Below are 18792 nucleotides of genomic sequence, written 5' to 3' on the forward strand. Positions count from 1 at the left end.
TTCAGCAGAATACAATATTCTGCAGTGGGGGCATAACTTAAAGTATTAGCTTTTTTACTCTACTTGAGGCAATTTTGCTTTCAAAGTAACAAAATACATTCTCATATGTGTTTAAATAAAATAGCTTTTCATAGTTCATTTGCCGTAAATATAATTTGCATAACCAGTTAACTTCAGTATTTACCTGAAAGAATGTATCCTTTCGGCTTAGAGATATGCTCATGAAAAGTGACACATAACTTTCTGAAATTCTATCAAACAAGCAATCTTGACTTTCTCTGTCAGGCTTAAAAAATAAAACAGGTATGGAATTAAAACAATTAATATTACAATTTAAAATTAGAATTTGTTTACATAATGTCAGTAATTCTATCTATTCTCAAAAGGCAGATCAGTTGCTATAATGGAATGAGCCTGGGTTTTTGGCATCATGCAGACCTGAATTTAAATGCTGGCCCCATTATTCATTAGCTGCACTATCCTGGGCAAGTCCTAGTTTCCTTATCTGCAAATGTAGGTAATATATACATGCCTTAAAGTAGTATCTTAAAATTCAATTGGGACAAGGATCCCATTTTGTTTGACTTTTTAAAGCCCTCAGTGTGCCTGGCACACAGAAAGCATACCAATGTTTGATGAATTAATAAAGTTTCTTGAATAGTGGTTGGCATGCAGAAGGCTGTCAATGACATAGTTACCTTCTATCACTCTATAGCCATTCCAAATCCTTTATAATAAGTAACTCAGCACGAAATTAAAGCAATTACTGGAATGAGACAGCCATAGCCAGAACTAGTAAAATTGTGACATGATAGACTAAAAACAAAGTAGAATGTCATAAGAATGAAGAAATCTATAGATAATGATACTGTTAACATTATAGTAAAGTCTTAAGGTAGCATCTTGAATTCTTGCTCTATTAAGCAATGAGTAGATGAATTAAGAGTCCAAATTCATTTATGATATCAACAGTAGAACCACAAGCTGGCATTAATAGGTTTTGGTAATAAACACCAAAAATGATTAAATTCAGTGGTAATTTTCTATCAAATTAGCAAACCATATGAGCTGGGATTCATAAATGTATAGTATCTTAGAACTAAAATGGAAGTTAGATATCACCTAGGTTAAATCTCTCTAATTTAGTGATGGCAGTACTGTCCAGAAAGCTTAAGAGCATTATTTAAGGTTATACACAGTTAACTATTATTGATGCTGATGCTCAAATACTTTGGCTACCTGATGTGAAGAATTGACTCACTGGAAAAGACCCTGATGCTGGGAAAGATTGAAGGCAAGAGGAGAAGGGGACAACAGAGGATGAGATGGGCTGGATGGCATCATTGACTCGATGGACATGAGTTTGAGCAACCTCTGGGATCTGGTGATAAGACAGGGAAGCCTGGCATGCTGCAATCCATAGGGTTGCAAAGAGTCGGACACGACTGAGCAACTGAACTGATACACAGTTAAGTAACTGAAATCCAGACTAGAATCCAGGTCTCCTAACTCCCAATACAGCTCTCATGCTTCTGTAGTAAGTTTGCAGATGGAGATAGCAGCAGAAACAATAATGATAATATTAATAGCTAAAAATTATGGATCATTTATATAATGGGAAGTAGTTCTAAGATTTAGGGTTGTATGAGAATTAAATGAGATTATATATAATTTACTAGTGAATAAAGTTGGCATGTTTCAGCTACACAACTTACAATCATGTATGAAGGAATATCTAGACAGAAAGTTTCAGAACATGTCTTTGATTAATACAATTCAGTGTAATGTACACACCAAACATACTTCCACAGGAGACTTGAGTAGCAAAATAGTATGGTAAATTTTTATACATGTTTTGGTATGCTTGAAAAGAAAAGTCATCCTACAGCTGGTGGATATTCAAGTTACTGATATGCTCATTAGATCTAGCTGTTTAACACATGTTATATCATTCTCGCATTCCAGGAATAAAGCTCATTGGTCAGGCTGTATAACCCTTTTAATATGCTGCTGAATTCAGTTTCCTAATATTTTGTTGAAGGCTTTTGTATCAATATCCATCAAACAGGATATTGATCTGTACATTTTTTTTTTTTTGTATTATCTTTAGCTTTGGTATCACGGCAATACTGGTCTCATAAAATGAGCTAGGAGTATTCCCTCCTCTTCAGGTTTTTTTTTTTTTTTTAGAAGAGTTTGAGAAGGACTGGTGTTAATTCTTCTTTAAATATTGGCAGAATTCATCAGTGAAGTCATTTGGTCCAGGACTTTCTTTGTTGGGAGGTTTCTGATTACTGATTTAATCTCCTTACTAGTCATAGATCTATTCAGATTGTCTATTTCATTATTCAGTCTTGGAAAATTATGTATTTCTAGGAACTTGTCCATTTTACACAGGCTATCCAGTTTGTTATTTTATGTTTGCTCACAGTCCACTTAATCCTTCTTATTTCTTGCTGATAGTAAAGTTCCTACTTTCATTTGACTGTAATTTGAGTCCTCTTACTCCTGTTGCTGCTGCTGCTGCTAGGTCACTTCAGTTGTGTCTGACTCTGTGCAACCCCATGGACAGCAGCCCACCAGGCTCCCCTGTCCACAGGATTCTCTAGGCAAGAATACTGGAGTGGGTTGCCATTTCCTTCTCCCTTACTCTTGCTAGAGGTTTGTCAATTTGATTGATCTCAAGGAATAACTTTTTGATTTTATTGCTTTTCTCTACTATTTTTCAATTCTCTATTTATCTCCACTCTAATCTATTCATTCCTTCCTTCTGTTAACTAAGGGTTCAGTTTGTCATTCTTTTTCTAGTTCTTACCTAGGTAAATTTAGGTTGTTGATATATTGTTTATTGATTTGTTTAAAACTATAAATTTCTCTTTTAGCACTGCTTTTGTTTTTCCCTGCGAGTTTTGGTATGTTCTGCTTTTGTTTTCATTTGTCTCAAGCTATTTTCTAATTTTCCCTGTGATTTATTCTTTGAGTTATTGGTTGTTTGGGAACTCTTATACATTAATGGCAACTCATTCTAGTAATCTTGCCTGGAAAATCCCATGGCTAGAGGAACCTGGTGGGTTACAGTCCATGGGATTGCAAAAGTGTTGGACATGACTGAGTGACTAAGCAACGACAACAACTGGTCTTTATTATTTCCTTTCTTCTGCATACTTTGGGTTTTCATTTCTTTTTCCAGTTTCCTACACTAGAAGCTGGGCTCATGGTTTATGAGAACACTCCATATTTCAAATCTAGGCATCTTAATGCTTTAAATTTCCAAATACTGCTTGAGGTATATCCCCCAAATTTAATCTGCATTTTCATTTTCAATAAGCTCAAAATACTTTTCAATTTCTCTATTGGTTTCTGCTTTGACCCATAGTTCCTGAGAAGTATGTTAGTTTCCAAATATTTGAGGATTTTCCAGATAGCTTTCTGTTATCCATTTACAATCTAATTCCATTTTGGTCTAAAAACATGACCTGAACTCTTTTAATTTTATTAGAATGTTTCCCTAGCCCAGAATATAGTTGGTAAAGATTTAATATGTACATGAGAAAAACGTGTATTCTACTGTCATTAACAGGAATGCTTAATAAATATCAATTAAATACATAAAGTTGGTTAACAAAGTGTTGCTCAAATCATCTATATCATTCTGTATCATTAACTGATTTCTGTACATTCTACCAATTACTGAGACGGAGGTGCTGAAATATCTAACTGTATTTATAGATTTGTCTAGTTCTCTTTTAAGTATTAAATTTTTTATTAAATGTGTTTCAAAGCATTTTAATTAGGTATATAAATATTCCATTGTTATGTCATAATGATGAATTGACTACTTTGTGTTTATGTTAGTCACTCAGTCATGTCCAACTCCTTGCAACCCTATGGACTGTAGCCTGCAAGGTTCCTCTGTCCATGGAATTCCCCAGGCAAGAATACTGGAATGGGTAGCCATTCCCTTCTCCAGGAGATCTTCCAGACCCAGGGATTGAACCTGGGTCTCCTGCATTGGAGGCAGATTCTTTACTATCTGAGCCACCAGGCTCATCATACAGTTACTCTTCCCTGGTAACATTCTTTGCTTTCAGATTTACTCTGTATGATGAGTTCAAAAAAGTTGTTATTTTTGTGGGTTACATATGGCTTATCATTGATATTTTATGGGTATAAGTGACACACTCTCCAGGCTTCTGAATCATTTTGAGGGCCAAACTCCCATGGACAATTTTGAAACCTTTAAGGGTATATCATTACTAGAATTCTTCTAGTTAAACATCATCAGGGAAACTTTTATCATTAGCTACACATTGGCCAGCAATTTTTGTTTTCACTATGACTATAACAATAAACAATACTAATGATAGATGTATCCACTGAACACTTAGCATATACCCTATATACCATTTAAACAACTTCTATGTAAACAAACAACTTTAAATGCATTTTCTAACTCCCAATAAACAGATAAAATAGGTAACCATCTCAACCTCTGTTGTTTCCTTCTCCTCCCGCCTTCAATCTTTCCCAGCATCAGGGTCTTTTCAAATGAGTCAGTTCTTCACATCAGGTGGCCAAAGTATTGAAATTTCACCCTAACTACTGGGAAAACCAGATTTAAAATTTTAATTTCTTGGATTCAGTTCAGTTCAGCTCAGTTCGGTCACTCAGTCGTGTCTGACTCTTTGTGACCCCATGAACTGCAGCACGTCATGCAACCATCTCATCCTCTGTCATCCCCTTCTCCTCCCGCCTTCAATCATTCCCAGCATAAGGGACTTTTCAAATGAGTCAGTTCTTTGCATCAGGTGGCCAAAGTACTGGAGTTTCAGCTTCAGCCTCAGTCCTTCCAATGAATATTCAGGACTGATTTCCTTTAGAATGGACTGGTTGGATCTCCTTGCAGTCCAAGGGACTCTCAAGAGTCTTCTCCAACATCACAGTTCAAAAGCATCAATTCTTTGACGCTCAGCTTTCTTTATAGTCCAACTCTCACATCCATATACGACTACTGGTAAAACCATAGCCTTGACTAGATGGACCTTTGTTGGCAAAGTAATGTCTCTGCTTTTTAATATGCTGTCTAGGTTGGTCATCGGAGAAGGCAATGGCAACCCATTCCAGTACTCTTGCCTGGAAAATCCCATGGATGGAGGAGCCTGGTAGGCTGCAGTGCTTGGGGTCGAGAAGAGTCGGACACGACTGAGTGACTTCACTTTCACTTTCATGCATTGGAGAAGGAAATGGCAAACCACTCCAGTGTTCTTGCCTGGAGAATCCCAGGGATGGCGGAGCCTGGTGGGCTGCCATCTATGAGGTCACACAGAGTCGGACACGACTGAAGCGACTTAGTCACAGCAGCAGCAGCAGGTTGGTCATAATTTTTCTTCCAAGGAGTAAGCATCTTTTAATTTCATGGCTGCAGTCACCACTTGCAGTGATTTTGGAGCCCCCCAAAATAAAGTCTGTCACTGTTTCCTGGATTTAAGCGCAGCAGTTTTTCTACTAGATCAATCTAACACTAAGTCACAGGTAATAAAAGAAATTTGCTTTTATATTAGCCACTAACAATTACTGAAGCATACTGAATCATGCTATAGTCTAGAGTATGATTATATATTATTTTGTATTGTTGGTAATAAAATTGACTGTTGGTAATTAAATTGTACTAGTGGCTTGGGGGGAGGTTATTTTAGTTATACAGTCAGTACTATTTATCATTTATAAGGTGGACCTAAAAATAGATAGAATGTATGTGTTTTGTATTCACCTGAAAATGTAGTACAGCTTGAAATATGTGCTTACCTAACAGTACAAATATTCCCACATGATGCTGATAAAAATGTCTGAGCATTCACCACATTTATTTGATGTATTTAGGAAGCCAAGAGGCCATGCTATTAATCTAGTTCACTGGCTTCATATACTTAACAAAAGAACCCTCTTAGAAATAAAATCATAGGTGAAATGCAAGGAACAGAACAGATGAAAGAGGCGCTGTTTTGGTTAAATCATGGAAATGTTGCTTCAGTATGACTTGTATACCCTTTCAGTTCCCTTAGAACAATAGCAGAACACTCACCCAGATCAATCATATAATGTTCCTCAAAACACAACAGAGATCTTAACGATATTGGAAATGTTATTAAATTGTAAGATTTTTAAATAATTACTATAATTTCAGGAAGCAAGTACTTTATAGAGAATAGTTTGCTTACAGATAAAATGACTTCTAATTCCTTCTTATTCCACAGATACCCCTATAAATGTAATGGGCTGTTAACATTTTTGTGTCAGATCTGTTTGTTCCAAATAATGTAGCTTGACAAAGCAGTTACTAGAAACATTGCTAGACTATGTTTCCTTCAAAAACTTGTTATATATATAATCCTAACAGATTTAAGTGGGAAAGTAATGTTTTCTGTTATTATGGAAAAATACAAATTTGGAATCCAAATCTGAAAAAAGAAAGTTAAGGTAATGAAAGTCTGATTTTATGTTTCCCTACATAATTACCTTTGTAGAACTGATACACCACTTCCTATTTCTCATTCAACTCCTAACAGTATCAGAAATACAGGACAGATACTCTTACCTTGAATTACATTAATTATTCTAACACATGTGAAGTGATGATGAAGTGAAAGTTGCTCAGTTATTGTCCGACTCTTTGCGACCTCATGGACTATACGGTCCACAGGATTCTCTAGGCCAGCATACTGGAGTGGGTAGCCTTTCCCTGCTCCAGGGCATCTGCTCATCCCAGGAATCAAATCAGGTCTCCCGCATTGCTGATGGATTCTTTAGCAGTTGAGCCACAAGGAACATAATGCTCTATTCAAATAGTTTTATGAAAAATCAATAGAACTCATTCCTTCATTGTATGAAAGAATCCAGAAGCAGTTTTCTTTGGGCAATTTGAGCTGGGGAGGTGAAGAACTGAGCTTAATATCAGACTTCCCTGATGGGGCAGCACACCTTCTTAATGCTTGGACTGTGATCCCCAGCATTACTCTGCTTTTCATTCTTCTAGATCCAGAGGCCAAAGAGCAGCCATTGGTATTTACCACTTTCTCCAGGCTCATGTATTCTCTGACGTAAGACTCACATACTGCTTATTTCCATTCTCTTATTGCTTCCCAGATAGCCACGTCTTTCTCTTTTTAATCCTAAGCAGAGTTTTCATCTTTCTGAATCAAGACAGGACCCTCTCCCCATCTGATATATTGTGTTTTCTAAGTGAAACCTCTTTCAAATGTCACTGATTTGCAGTGGATTTTCTCTTTAGTGTTCATCAGTGCATTATGCTATTGAGTAAAGCTAAAACTTTATTATTTACTACAGTGTTTGATTTAACTAATCTTTTTTTGACTAATACAGACTCTGGATCTTTGAAATCCACATTAAGGTTTTAACTCCTCTAAAAGAACTCTAGATTTCAAACATGACTTCTAATATATGCAGAATATCTAAAAAAACAAGCTTTGTGACAGGATCAGAACATTAAAAAATACCAATGTTACCTCTAATGAAAAATTATGCTGCAAATCAACTTTTTTAAAGGAAGTTTAAAAAATAACATTTTACCTTAAATTTATGGAGAAACCACCACCAAAAGCTATCATGCAAAAGAGCAATAGAGGCTTCTGAGAGAAAATGACTTCTCCAGATTTTAAAAACTTTTCCCTATGGAAAAAAGATATATATAATCAAATTAATATGTATTATAAGACACATTCATATAAATAGGCTTTATAAAGAGTACGTATTTAATAGTTATAGATGACCACTGCTCAATAGAAATTTAATATGAGCCATATATATATTAAGTTTTCTAGTAGACATTTTAACAAAGTAAAAAGGTGAAGTTTTAGTGACATTTAACCAAATACATTTAAAGTATTAGTATTATAATAAATGTTATAAAATTATTAACAAAATATTTTATATTCCTTTGGGTACTAGGTCCTTGAAATATAGTACATATTTTATATTTATAGCACATCTCAATTTGAACACTGTATTTTCTTCAAAAATACTAGGTCATAATTAGATTTTATAAAATATATGGTTATTATTTTTTAACTCTAATTTAAAGTTGTTCAATAATTGAATCAAGTAATTTTAAAATTTATGTATAATTAAAGTAAAAAATTTTTAAAATTCAGCTAATCACAGGCATAGAAAATAAACTTAAGGTTATCAAAAGGGAAAGTAGTGGAGAGGGATAAATCATAAGTTTGGGATTAACAGATACACACCAAGGTCCCACTGTATAGCATAGGAAACTATATTCAATACCTTGTAATAACCTAGAGTGGAAATACCTTGTAATAACCTATAATGGAAAAAAAACCTTAAAAAGTGTATATATATAATACATATTATATATATAGTATAACTGAATCACATTGCTGTACCCCAGAAACCAACACAACACTGTTAAACTATTTTTCAATAAAAAAAATTCAACTGAGTTACAACAGGCATATTTCATACGCTAAGTAATCACATTTGGTTAGCAGTTATTGAAATGGCAGTGTAGGCTAAACCAGGACTAGCAAAAATCCAGGACACATGCTACAGTTTCCCTTTTATGATAAAGACAGATATCAACAATCATGGGATTCTAACCCAATGGGCCCCATCGTAAGTCTAGAGCCTAACTAAACATAGTATTCTTTCTTAGCAATTCATCAAAACGGGCACATGAAGTTAATTTACCATGACTACTAGAGACTAAGTCTTGGTTTAAAAAGGTATATTCAATGGATCATTTTATCTTATTCACTAAAAGTTTTTAAATGCCAGATTCAGTACAGTTCAAGATTTCTTTCAATGAAATCCACAGGTAGGAACTTCTCTTCCTCAAGTACAAGTCTACAAAAAGGATATTGTACAAATTTTTATGTGTGCTCAGTCAGTTCAGTCCTGTCCGACTCTGTGACCCAACGGACTGTAGCTGGCCCGGCTCCTCTGTCCATGGGATTTCCCAGGCAAGAAGACTGGAGGGGGTTGCCATTTCCTTCTCCAGGGGATCTTCCTCATCAAGGGACTGAACCTGCACCTCCTGTATTGGTAGGAGGATTCTTTACCCCTGAGTCAGGAGGGAAACTTGCAAACTTTTATACCAAGGAGATTTTTTTATCATGCATTCTGGAGGGGCACTTCTTTTTCAAAGGCCACTTTTTATAGAGTACACTGGTAACAGCTTCAACTTATTTAGTACTCCTTAATTACAAAAAACATAAAGAAAAAAGTAGAAAGTTAAAATAAAAGAGAAAAATCTGAATTTCTGTTGAAATACTTTCCAAATTTCAAGCAAGAATGCTTTTCAGTGTAAACTAATTACATGATTGCTTCTGTTCTAAGCTTTGGTTACACTTAGTGACACTAACTTTTGGGAAAATTCCAAATTCTGTAAATTATCATCAGTATTTAGTCAAAACAACAAAAAATAGAAATCAGCCAAAAAAATCCAAACCCAGCTTAAAAAGTTAAATGGTACTTTCTTCCATTAACCTTTACCTTTTGTGATACTTTGATTCATATAAATGTAAACATACCTTGAAGCCTATATACTATCTGACTTGGAACTTTTTCTCCTATTACTGATTCTTTTAATAGGTTGGATAACACTACTCCTAATGTCCTCTAAGACATTTTGTGTATATCTGTATGTTTGTGGCTCAGCTTTCTCATAATATAGGCCTCGTCTCACCCAATTCAATAAAATGTTTACTGAGCATCATCTGTAGTCAAGGTTCTATTCTGGGTGGTACACGGGATAATTTATACTTTATCAAGAAACTTAATCTATGACTGTATGTGCAAGAATGTTATTTGGACAGGGTAACGTGAATCCAGTCAATTTCATGGATTGCCTCGACTTCAAGCATGTAACAGTAACCCTTTAACAGTCTCTTCCCAAGCTTCAGATTCATAAAGTTCAGACTCTTGGGAAGTTACAATAAGCATTTCTATGAAATAACATTCCTTCTGATATTATTTTCCTACACTTATTTTTTCTTCACTTTAATTTCATCATCTATTTGAATGCCACTGCATTGCATATGTGTAGCAGGCCAATTGCCTTCTCATACTGTTCATAGAGTTCTCACAGCAAGGATACTGGTGGGGTTTCTCATTACCTCCTCCAGGGGACCATGTTCTCTCAGAACCTTTGACTATGTGGATTACAAAAAACTATGGAAAATTCTTAAAGAGGGGAATACCAGACCATCTTACCTGTCTCCTGAAAAACCTGTATGCAGCTCAAGAAGCAACAGGTAGACCCACAAGGGAACAACTCACTGGTTCAAACTTGGGAAAGGAGTACAAGGCTGTATATTGTCACCCTATTTAACTTATATGCAGGTACATCATGCAAAGTGCAAGGCTAGATGAATCACAAGCTGGAATCAAGACTGCCAGGAGATATATCAAGAACCTGAGATATGCAGATGGTACTGCTCTAATGGCAGAAAGTAAAGAGGAACTAAAGAGCCTCTTGATGGGGTGAAAGAGGAGAGTGGAAAAGCTGGTTTAAAAGTCAACATTCAAAAAACTAAGATCATGGCATCTGGTCCCATCACTTCATGATAAATAGAAGGGGAAAAAGTGGAAGCAGTGACAGATTTTCTTGGGGTCCAAAAATCACTTCAGACAGTGACTGCAGCCATGAAACTGAAAGACACTTGCTCCTTGGAAGAAAAGCTATGAAAAACATAGAGTATTAAAAAGCAAAGACATAACTTTGCTTACAAAGTTCCAAATATAGTCAAAGCTGTGGTTTTTCTAGTAGTCACATACAGATGTGAGAGCTGGACTATAAAGAAGGCTGAGTGCTAAAGAACTGATGCTTTCAAATTGTGGAGATGGAAAATATCCTTGAGGGTCCTTTGGACAACAAGGAGATCAAACTAGTCAATCCTAAAGGAAATCAACTCTGAATGTTCATTACAAGGACTGTTGCTGAACACTCTGGCCACCTGATGCAAAGAGCCAACTCACTGGAAAAGACTCTTACGTTGGGAAAAACTGAAGGCAAAAGGAGAATGGAGTGGCAGAGGATGAGGTGGTTAGGTAGCATCATCAACTTGAAGGACATGAATTTGAGCAAACTCCAGGAGACAGTGCAGGACAGGGAAGCTTGGCGTGTTGCAGTTCATGGGGTCGCAAAGAGTTGAGGACACAGCAATTGAACCATGACAACAGGCCCATCAAAATTCTTTTTTCAAATCAGGTAGGTGTATTAACAAATAGAACACTGGTTACCTATGTCTAGATATACCACTGCTTGTTGTTATTGATAGATGCTAAGTCGTGTCCAGCTCTTTGTGACCCCATGGACTGTAGCCTGCCAAGCTTCTCTGTCCTTGGCATACTCCAGGCAAGAATACTGGAGTGGGTTGCCACTTCCTACTCCAGGGGATCTTCCCAACTCAGGGATCATGCCCACCTCTCCTATATTGGCAGGTGGATTCTTTACCACTGAACTACCAGGGAAGCCCATATTGTTGGTACATAAACTCAAAATATCCTAAACCTAGCTGCCTGTCATATCCTGTGCACTTCTTACCCCAAACCCATATCTACTTACACTCCTCCCTTTTCCACTTCTTATCAAAAATGCTGGCATCCTCCAAGTATACAAAATACTCCTCACAGCTGTACTTCTATGTCTTGTTTATGTGACTGACTTGTGATCTATGTTAGATGTACAGGCATCCATGTTTAAAATATAGTCCCATTTTAGAATACAAAATGCTAAGATGAAAGATTATTGAATGTCTAGAACATTCCTAAGATTATTTTAACAATAATTAATATTAATTTCTTTATAATAAAACCTTTTCCCTGAGGAAACTTTGGAAAATATACAAAGTAACCAACATGCTCATGATCCAGGCATAATCATACCACCCATAGTTTTTCTCTTAAAAAATGCAATCAGGTGATTGTATCATGAGGGCAAACTAAGACTTCCCTCTCATCAATATCCCATAAAATATAAAAAAGAATTGAGAAACATCTGTATTAGCATAGAAAATAAGAAAAGGTGTCATTACTAAATCATTTTAGGTGGAGTTTTCAAATGAATTCTGTGGTTTCCTAATGAAGGGGCAAATAGGAGGCCCAAATCAGGTTAATCAGACTATTTCTTGGAATATTTTTTCTTGAGGATGAAACACTAAAGTGACACACTCTCATCTTGAAGAGGAATGGGCAGAAAATAATGGCTGACACTGATTTATCCAAGTTTAATGGTTGACTGCGCTCCTTCTGGGAAATGGCAACCCACTCCAGTATTCTTGCCTGGAGAATCCCAGGGACAGAGGAGCCTGGTGGGCTGCCGTCTATGGGGTTGCACAGAGTTGGACATGACTGATGTGACTTAGCAGCAGCAGCAGTGCTCCTTCTGTTCATCTATAGGGGACTGTAGTAGGAGAGAAGATGGATTTTGTGTTGAGAAATAAAGAGCCACAGGAAGGCTAGTGGTGAAGGACAGGAAGAAGGTCTGTGTGCATGCATGCTAAGTTGCTTCAGTTGTGTCCAACTCTTTGTGACCCCATGGACTGGAGCCTACCAGGCTCCTCTATCCATAGGATTCTCCAGGCAAAAATACTGGAGTAGGTTGCCGTGCCCACCTTCAGGGGATCTTCCCAACTCAGGAATTGAACCCCAAGTCTCTTACCTCGGCTGCATTGGCAGGTGGGTTTTTTACCACAAGCACTGCCTGGGAAGCTCCAAGAAGAGGGTCTACTAAGAGCCAAGTCCATCTCAGAGTCTGCCTGGAGGTACAAGGAGCATTGTCCACGTCCCCAGGAAACAGAAACCTTTTTAGTTGATCACTTAATATTTAAATGAGAGGGAAATCAATACCCAAAACCACTCAAATCTCGCCCTATACCTGGCATTCAATGGCCAATGATCTATTTACCTTCCTGTGTGCAGTTTTTCAATAAACTGGCTATTGATACTTCTGTAGAGATATTTCTTAAAAATTCATCAGAAACTTGAAGGTTCAAAAGGTGGGGCTGTGGGGAAGGGTTCTCCTAAATTATCTTGACATCAAAATGAGCAGGCTAACAGATCGTGAGCTGATAGAGCAGGAAGAGGGGGAAATACCTGTTACAGTCACGTGCCAAACCAATGCACACTAGCAACCTCAGACTCCTGAGGCAGTAACACAGAATCAAATATATTCTCTTTTGGTGATCAAGGTGTTAAAAATATCACTGGTCTTTTCTGCTAGACTTAATGCCTGAAAGAATTAAATCTTGCTTAATACCTAATCTGTCATAGCTTTAAATAAAGGCCTAATTCATTAAATCATATTCTCAAAATTTATCATATAATAGAAATAAAATAATATTTACATACATCAAAGTTATGGGCCTTTAAAATAAAAAGATAAATTCGTTCAGCATTCAGATGTCTAGGTAGCTGAGTAAGCTCATTTGTTCTGAATCCTGGGAAGTTACAACCCTAGAAAGAAGGAAAATCACAGAACAGGAATTACTTAATTCTTTTCATGTAACTACAGAAGACAGGTAAAAATTTTACTAGCATTCATTAGCAATTATATTACAAACTTTTACTAAAAATAAGTAAATATACTTTATCCCACCTAAGAAAAATCTTCATATTATCTGTTTCTATGATATTAAGAGCCCTGGCATATTCATATGCCAAATTTCAAAGCAAAAGCAATTATTTCAGAATTTTAACTTAAATTACAACAACTTTTAGATAGGCTACACATAAAGAAACTGACAAGTCAGAAAAAGACAGCTTCTGTATTTTTTCCAACTCTTTCTCCTGGGGCCATTATCTGTATTTATTGCTATATTACTTTAAACATTCTTTTAGTTCCACATAATATTTTTGATATATAATCTCATAAAGCAGAAATTTTAAATACCTCTATATCCTTCTTTGTCTCCATTTCATCTGAAAGCTGGAAAAAATTTAAAATAAAATCTTTAAAATTCTAAATTTAAGAAGTTTTAGACTTTGTAACTCTACTAACTATGTGTGTGTGTGTGTGTGTGTGTGTGTGTGTGTCTTACTGAGACAGAGAATGCTGTTGCTACATAAGATCCTGAGAATACAAAAATATTCCTTGCCCTCAAGTTAGTCTGGGGGCAAGAGAGGAGTCAGCTACATATACAAAACACAAAGACATAAGAGCTATAATAGAAATATATACCAACTACTTATTGCAGCTTGATTTTTCTGGGAAACAGACTGTGAGGTGAAATACCAATTTAGTGTTCAGAATGTTTATGAGGATTGATTATCAATGGAAGGCAAGAGGAGACAGACAGAAGATGGAAAAATCAGCTATGTATGAGGCAAGTCAGTCAGCCCTGACCCTGAGCAGAGCTCTAAAAGTGAAAGGACCCATAGCAGTTGTCCTGAACTGGGTTCAAACAGTCAGGTCTTTCTGTTTCCAACTTGTGAGTCCTGGACGGTAGTGTGAGTGAGTAATTCCTAGATGATAGTTTCCTTGGGAGAAGAGGTTCTGTCTATGAGAGCAATCCCTGAAGGAGCTGACAGCTGAAGGATGTCCACTAACAACGCTTTTAGCAGCTGGGGCAAAAGGTCCTTCTTTGAAGGGGAATCTGGGTGGCACATCTTCATGTCCATGACACCACTTTACACAGAAAACAGGAGCCCTTCTGTCTAGATTAGTTTGGGTGTTCTATACATGCTAATATATTGTTTATTAACTACCCTGCAGGCAAGATTATACACATTACACACATACATGTATCATTTAAGAGATGACATAGGAAACTAATTAGAAAGGATGATTATATACTGCCATATGAAAGAGGATCATGTTATTGCCATTTAAAGAATTGGCAAATGGATAGAAAAGAGAAGGAAAATGAGATTAGTTATAAGAAATAAAGCTGTATGCTTGAGAGCTACAGACATAATTGGTCAATCAAGATGGGATTTTAAAAGATATTAATCTTGAAGTCCTGGTTTTAGTTTGCAGAAAACAAAGAAACACTGGAAGTTTTCAAAGAGTAGAGTAATAGTAACACAAAGCTAGTTCTTGATAATACAATCTGGAAAATATACCACAAAAATATAAATAATAAATTTTAAAATCCTGATAAAATCTAGTAAGACATATTTAACAAAGTTATCATTAAAAGTTTTAGTTTTGTTAGTGCAATTCACTTAAAAGGTCATTTCAAGAGATCCCGAAAAGCATTTGATAAAATTCACTAGAATTTTTGAAATCCTTTTGAAAATACAAAATTTACAATGACTAACATAACTAGTTATGTTGGCTTAAAACTCAACATTCAGAAAACTAAGATCATGGCATCTGGTCCTATCACTTCATGGCAAATAGATGGGGAAACACTGGCAACAGTGAAAGACTTTATTTTTGGGGGCTCCAAAATCACTGCAGATAGTGAGTGCTGCCGTGAAATTAAGAGATGCTTGCTCCTTAGAAGAAAAGTTATGACCAACCTAGGCAGCTTATTAAAAAGCAGAGACATTACTTGGCCAACAAAGGTCTGTCTAGTCAAATATATGGTTTTTCCAGTAGTCAAATATGGATGTGAGAGTTGGACTATAAAGAAAGCTGAGTGCAGAAGAATTGGTGCTTTTGAACTGTGGTGTTGGAGAAGACTCCTAAGAGTCCCTTGGACTGCAAGGAGATCCAACCAGTCAATCCTAAAGAAAATCAGTCCTGAATATTCATTGGAAGGACTGATGCTAAAGTTGAAACTCCAATACTTCAGTCACCTGATGCAAAGAACTGACTCATTTGAAAAGACCCTGATGCTGGGCAAGATTGAAGGCAGGAGGAGAAGGGCACAACAGAGGATGAGATGGCTGGATGGCATCACCGACTCGATGGACATGAGTTTGAGTAAATTTCGGGAGTTAGTGATGGACAGAGGCCTGGCGTGCTGCGATTCATGGAGTCACAAAGAGTCAGACACTACTGAGTGTCTGAACTGAACTGTACCTCCTTTCTAGAAAAGAATTTGGCAATATGTATCAAAACACTTAGATTTTCACATTTTTACCATGTATTAGCAGTTTCACTCCTGAAATTTATCATAAAATAATCATGCATAATCACAAATTTTAGCTCCAAATATATTCCTAGCAGCTTTGTAAATAATAATGAAATTTAACCAAACATCCAACAAGAAGGCCATTACATTAGTTTATTTTTTAAATGATGTAGACGCCCTTCTACATTTTGTAATGGTAAAAATTCCATAAAACATTTAATTTTTTATGTTTAAAAGTTAGTTTAATTTGAATTTAAAATGTTTTTAAATAAAAAGAAAAATGAAAATAACAATAGTGAGATATGTTATTTATCTATAAATGATAAAATAAGGATGCTTATCCTGTTTAGTGCTTATTGCTTAGTTTTCTATAATGACTACCTTAGTCATAATCAAGAAAAATAACATAGAAAGTAATTTGAAATTTAAAAAATATTTGAGGAGGTGGATGGATGAATGGCTGCATTTCAAGTTTTTCTAGCTTTAATTTTAGAATGTATTTTTTGAAAAAGACGAAGTTTATCAAACTCAAAAGCCTATCATAATTCTAATCAAACTCTCAGATTTTTTTTTAAAAGTTAACAAAGTATTTCTATAGGCAATAAAAACTGTTATTTTTTCCTAAAGGAAAAGGACATATGGGACATATACCCCTAAGTATAAGATGTTATAAATTTTTAAATAAGCAGAGGATAAAATAAGTCTTCAAATAAATTGCAGTGATGTGAGAACACCAACAGTCATACCGAGTGTATAAAGAAGACTATGAGCCCAGCTATTTTAAAAATACAGGGATATTATCTATGGTGAAACAGATCACCAGCCCAGGTGGGATGCATGAGACAAGTGCTCGGGCCTGGTGCACTGGGAAGACCCAGAGGAATCGGGTGGAGAGGGAGGTGGGAGGGGGGATCGGGATGGGGAATACGTGTAACTCTATGGCTGATTCATATCAATGTATGACAAAACCCACTGAAATGTTGTGAAGTAATTAGCCTCCAACTAATAAAAAAAATTAAAAAAAAAAAAGAAAAATGTTCAGTAAAATTAAAACCCTGAAAAAAAAAATACAGGGATAGACAGACGATAAAACACTAAAAGGAAATTTTTAATGTTATCAATGCTTATCTATGAACTTATAGTGATGTTTTCTGTGAAATAGTTTTTCAAGCAAGATGAAAACAAATACCATACCATTATCTTCTTTTCCTTATGGTACTTCTTTAGAAATGCCTTGTATTGTTTCAGTTTTCCATGAGAAACTTTAAAAAATGAGAGTTTACAACATGTAAATACACAAATGTCCTTTAAAATTGAAAAGCAGATTATATATAATTATATATATTAAGAAAATTACATATAAGACTATCCAATGATATCAACCAGCTATTAAATTTTAAAAATTTATTTAATGGAAGGATAATTACAATATTGTGATGGTTTTTTGACATACATCAACATCAATCAGCCATAGGCACATACATGTCCCCTTACTCCTGGTCACCCCTCCCACCTCACCCCATCCCTCCTGATTGTCACAGAGCGTCAGCTTTGGGGTCCCAAACTCCAATTAAGTATTTTGATAAGCATAATGCTAGATGCATAATGCTAGTCTGAGTTAAATTTTATCTTTTTCCTATTCCTTTTGCTATTTAGAAATGTCACCTTCCAATTAGTCTGTCTTTAGAGCAAGACAGACTTGCTCCTATATCTACAATTTTACCTTAATCCATTCTTACTGAACAACTCCAAGTTTTTCAAACAGCTCAGCCACTCACATTTGGTTGTTTCATGGTCACCTTAAATACAATACGGTACAGGACTCTGGAGCATGGCCCAGTGAAAGACTATGGGGGCTTTGAAGTCAGATAATCTAGACTTGAGTCTAAGCTCTGATACTTACATACTGAGGACAATGAGTAAATAAAAAATTGCTTTTTAAAATTATGCACACATGCTTTCTCTCTCCCTGTATGTTTATATAGACACAGCTATATATATGTAGCTTGTATAATTTCAAAAAAATTTTAAATAATTAAAAATTTCATAAGAAAATTCTCACAGTAGTGAATTTAATAACATTGTATTTAAACACACTCAGATTTTGAAAACTCAAGGTCTGAAAATGATATTAAGTAGCTAAATAATTACATGTTTAATACACAGAAAATATAAGTACAACCAATATCATTCTTAAGACATATATGACATATATGTTTGCCCATTAAAGAATAAGAATCACCATTAGTATCTAAAAGTGTTCTGAAAGTGTTAAAAATACAACTAGATAAAGGTTATATAAATACTGAAAAGCAGTAAAAATTATCATTACTTACAGATAAGCTTTTCAGTCAGTCTGCAGTTATCCAATAGTGAATGCTAAGTATTTCTCACAAACTAACTTAGCTTATATAGATGAAGTCTCACTCCTTTTAATTTGGTTATAGGTCTAACTGTTTTTATATCTTGATTCTTGCTGACTTGCTTGTCTCTGGTACCAATATTTGTTAATGCAACTCTGTTTCTCTGATATTCAGTTATCTCTGCTCCAACTCAAGAACTGTTTTAGGTTTTGTCCCAGCAACACTTTCTTTGAATTCAAATGGTCAAGTTCAACTAAAAAGACATACTGGACCATTTTGAAATGAAAAGGTTTTAAAATAAAAAAAATTTATGTTTTTAGATATTTTATATCTTAGGATTTCATTCTTTTTTTTTTTAATTTTTATTTATT

The 18792-nt window shown here is 35.5% G+C and overlaps 1 protein-coding gene across 1 annotated transcript in view; it reads right to left on the reverse strand.

Moving 5' to 3' along the window:
- The window catches only part of FAM227B (family with sequence similarity 227 member B), a 221168-nt gene that overhangs the window by 185439 nt on the left and 16937 nt on the right, over positions 1-18792 (reverse strand). Inside the window, exons 5-8 of the mRNA XM_043920925.1 lie at positions 17253-17320; positions 13928-13963; positions 13387-13491; positions 7588-7686 (exon numbers count right to left, since the gene is read on the reverse strand). Coding sequence (XP_043776860.1) covers positions 7588-7686; positions 13387-13491; positions 13928-13963; positions 17253-17320 — 308 coding nt within the window. The remainder of the gene's footprint in view (positions 1-7587; positions 7687-13386; positions 13492-13927; positions 13964-17252; positions 17321-18792) is intronic.

Source organism: Cervus elaphus, chromosome 12 (genome assembly GCF_910594005.1).
Source record: "Cervus elaphus chromosome 12, mCerEla1.1, whole genome shotgun sequence".
Lineage (NCBI taxonomy): Eukaryota > Metazoa > Chordata > Mammalia > Artiodactyla > Cervidae > Cervus > Cervus elaphus.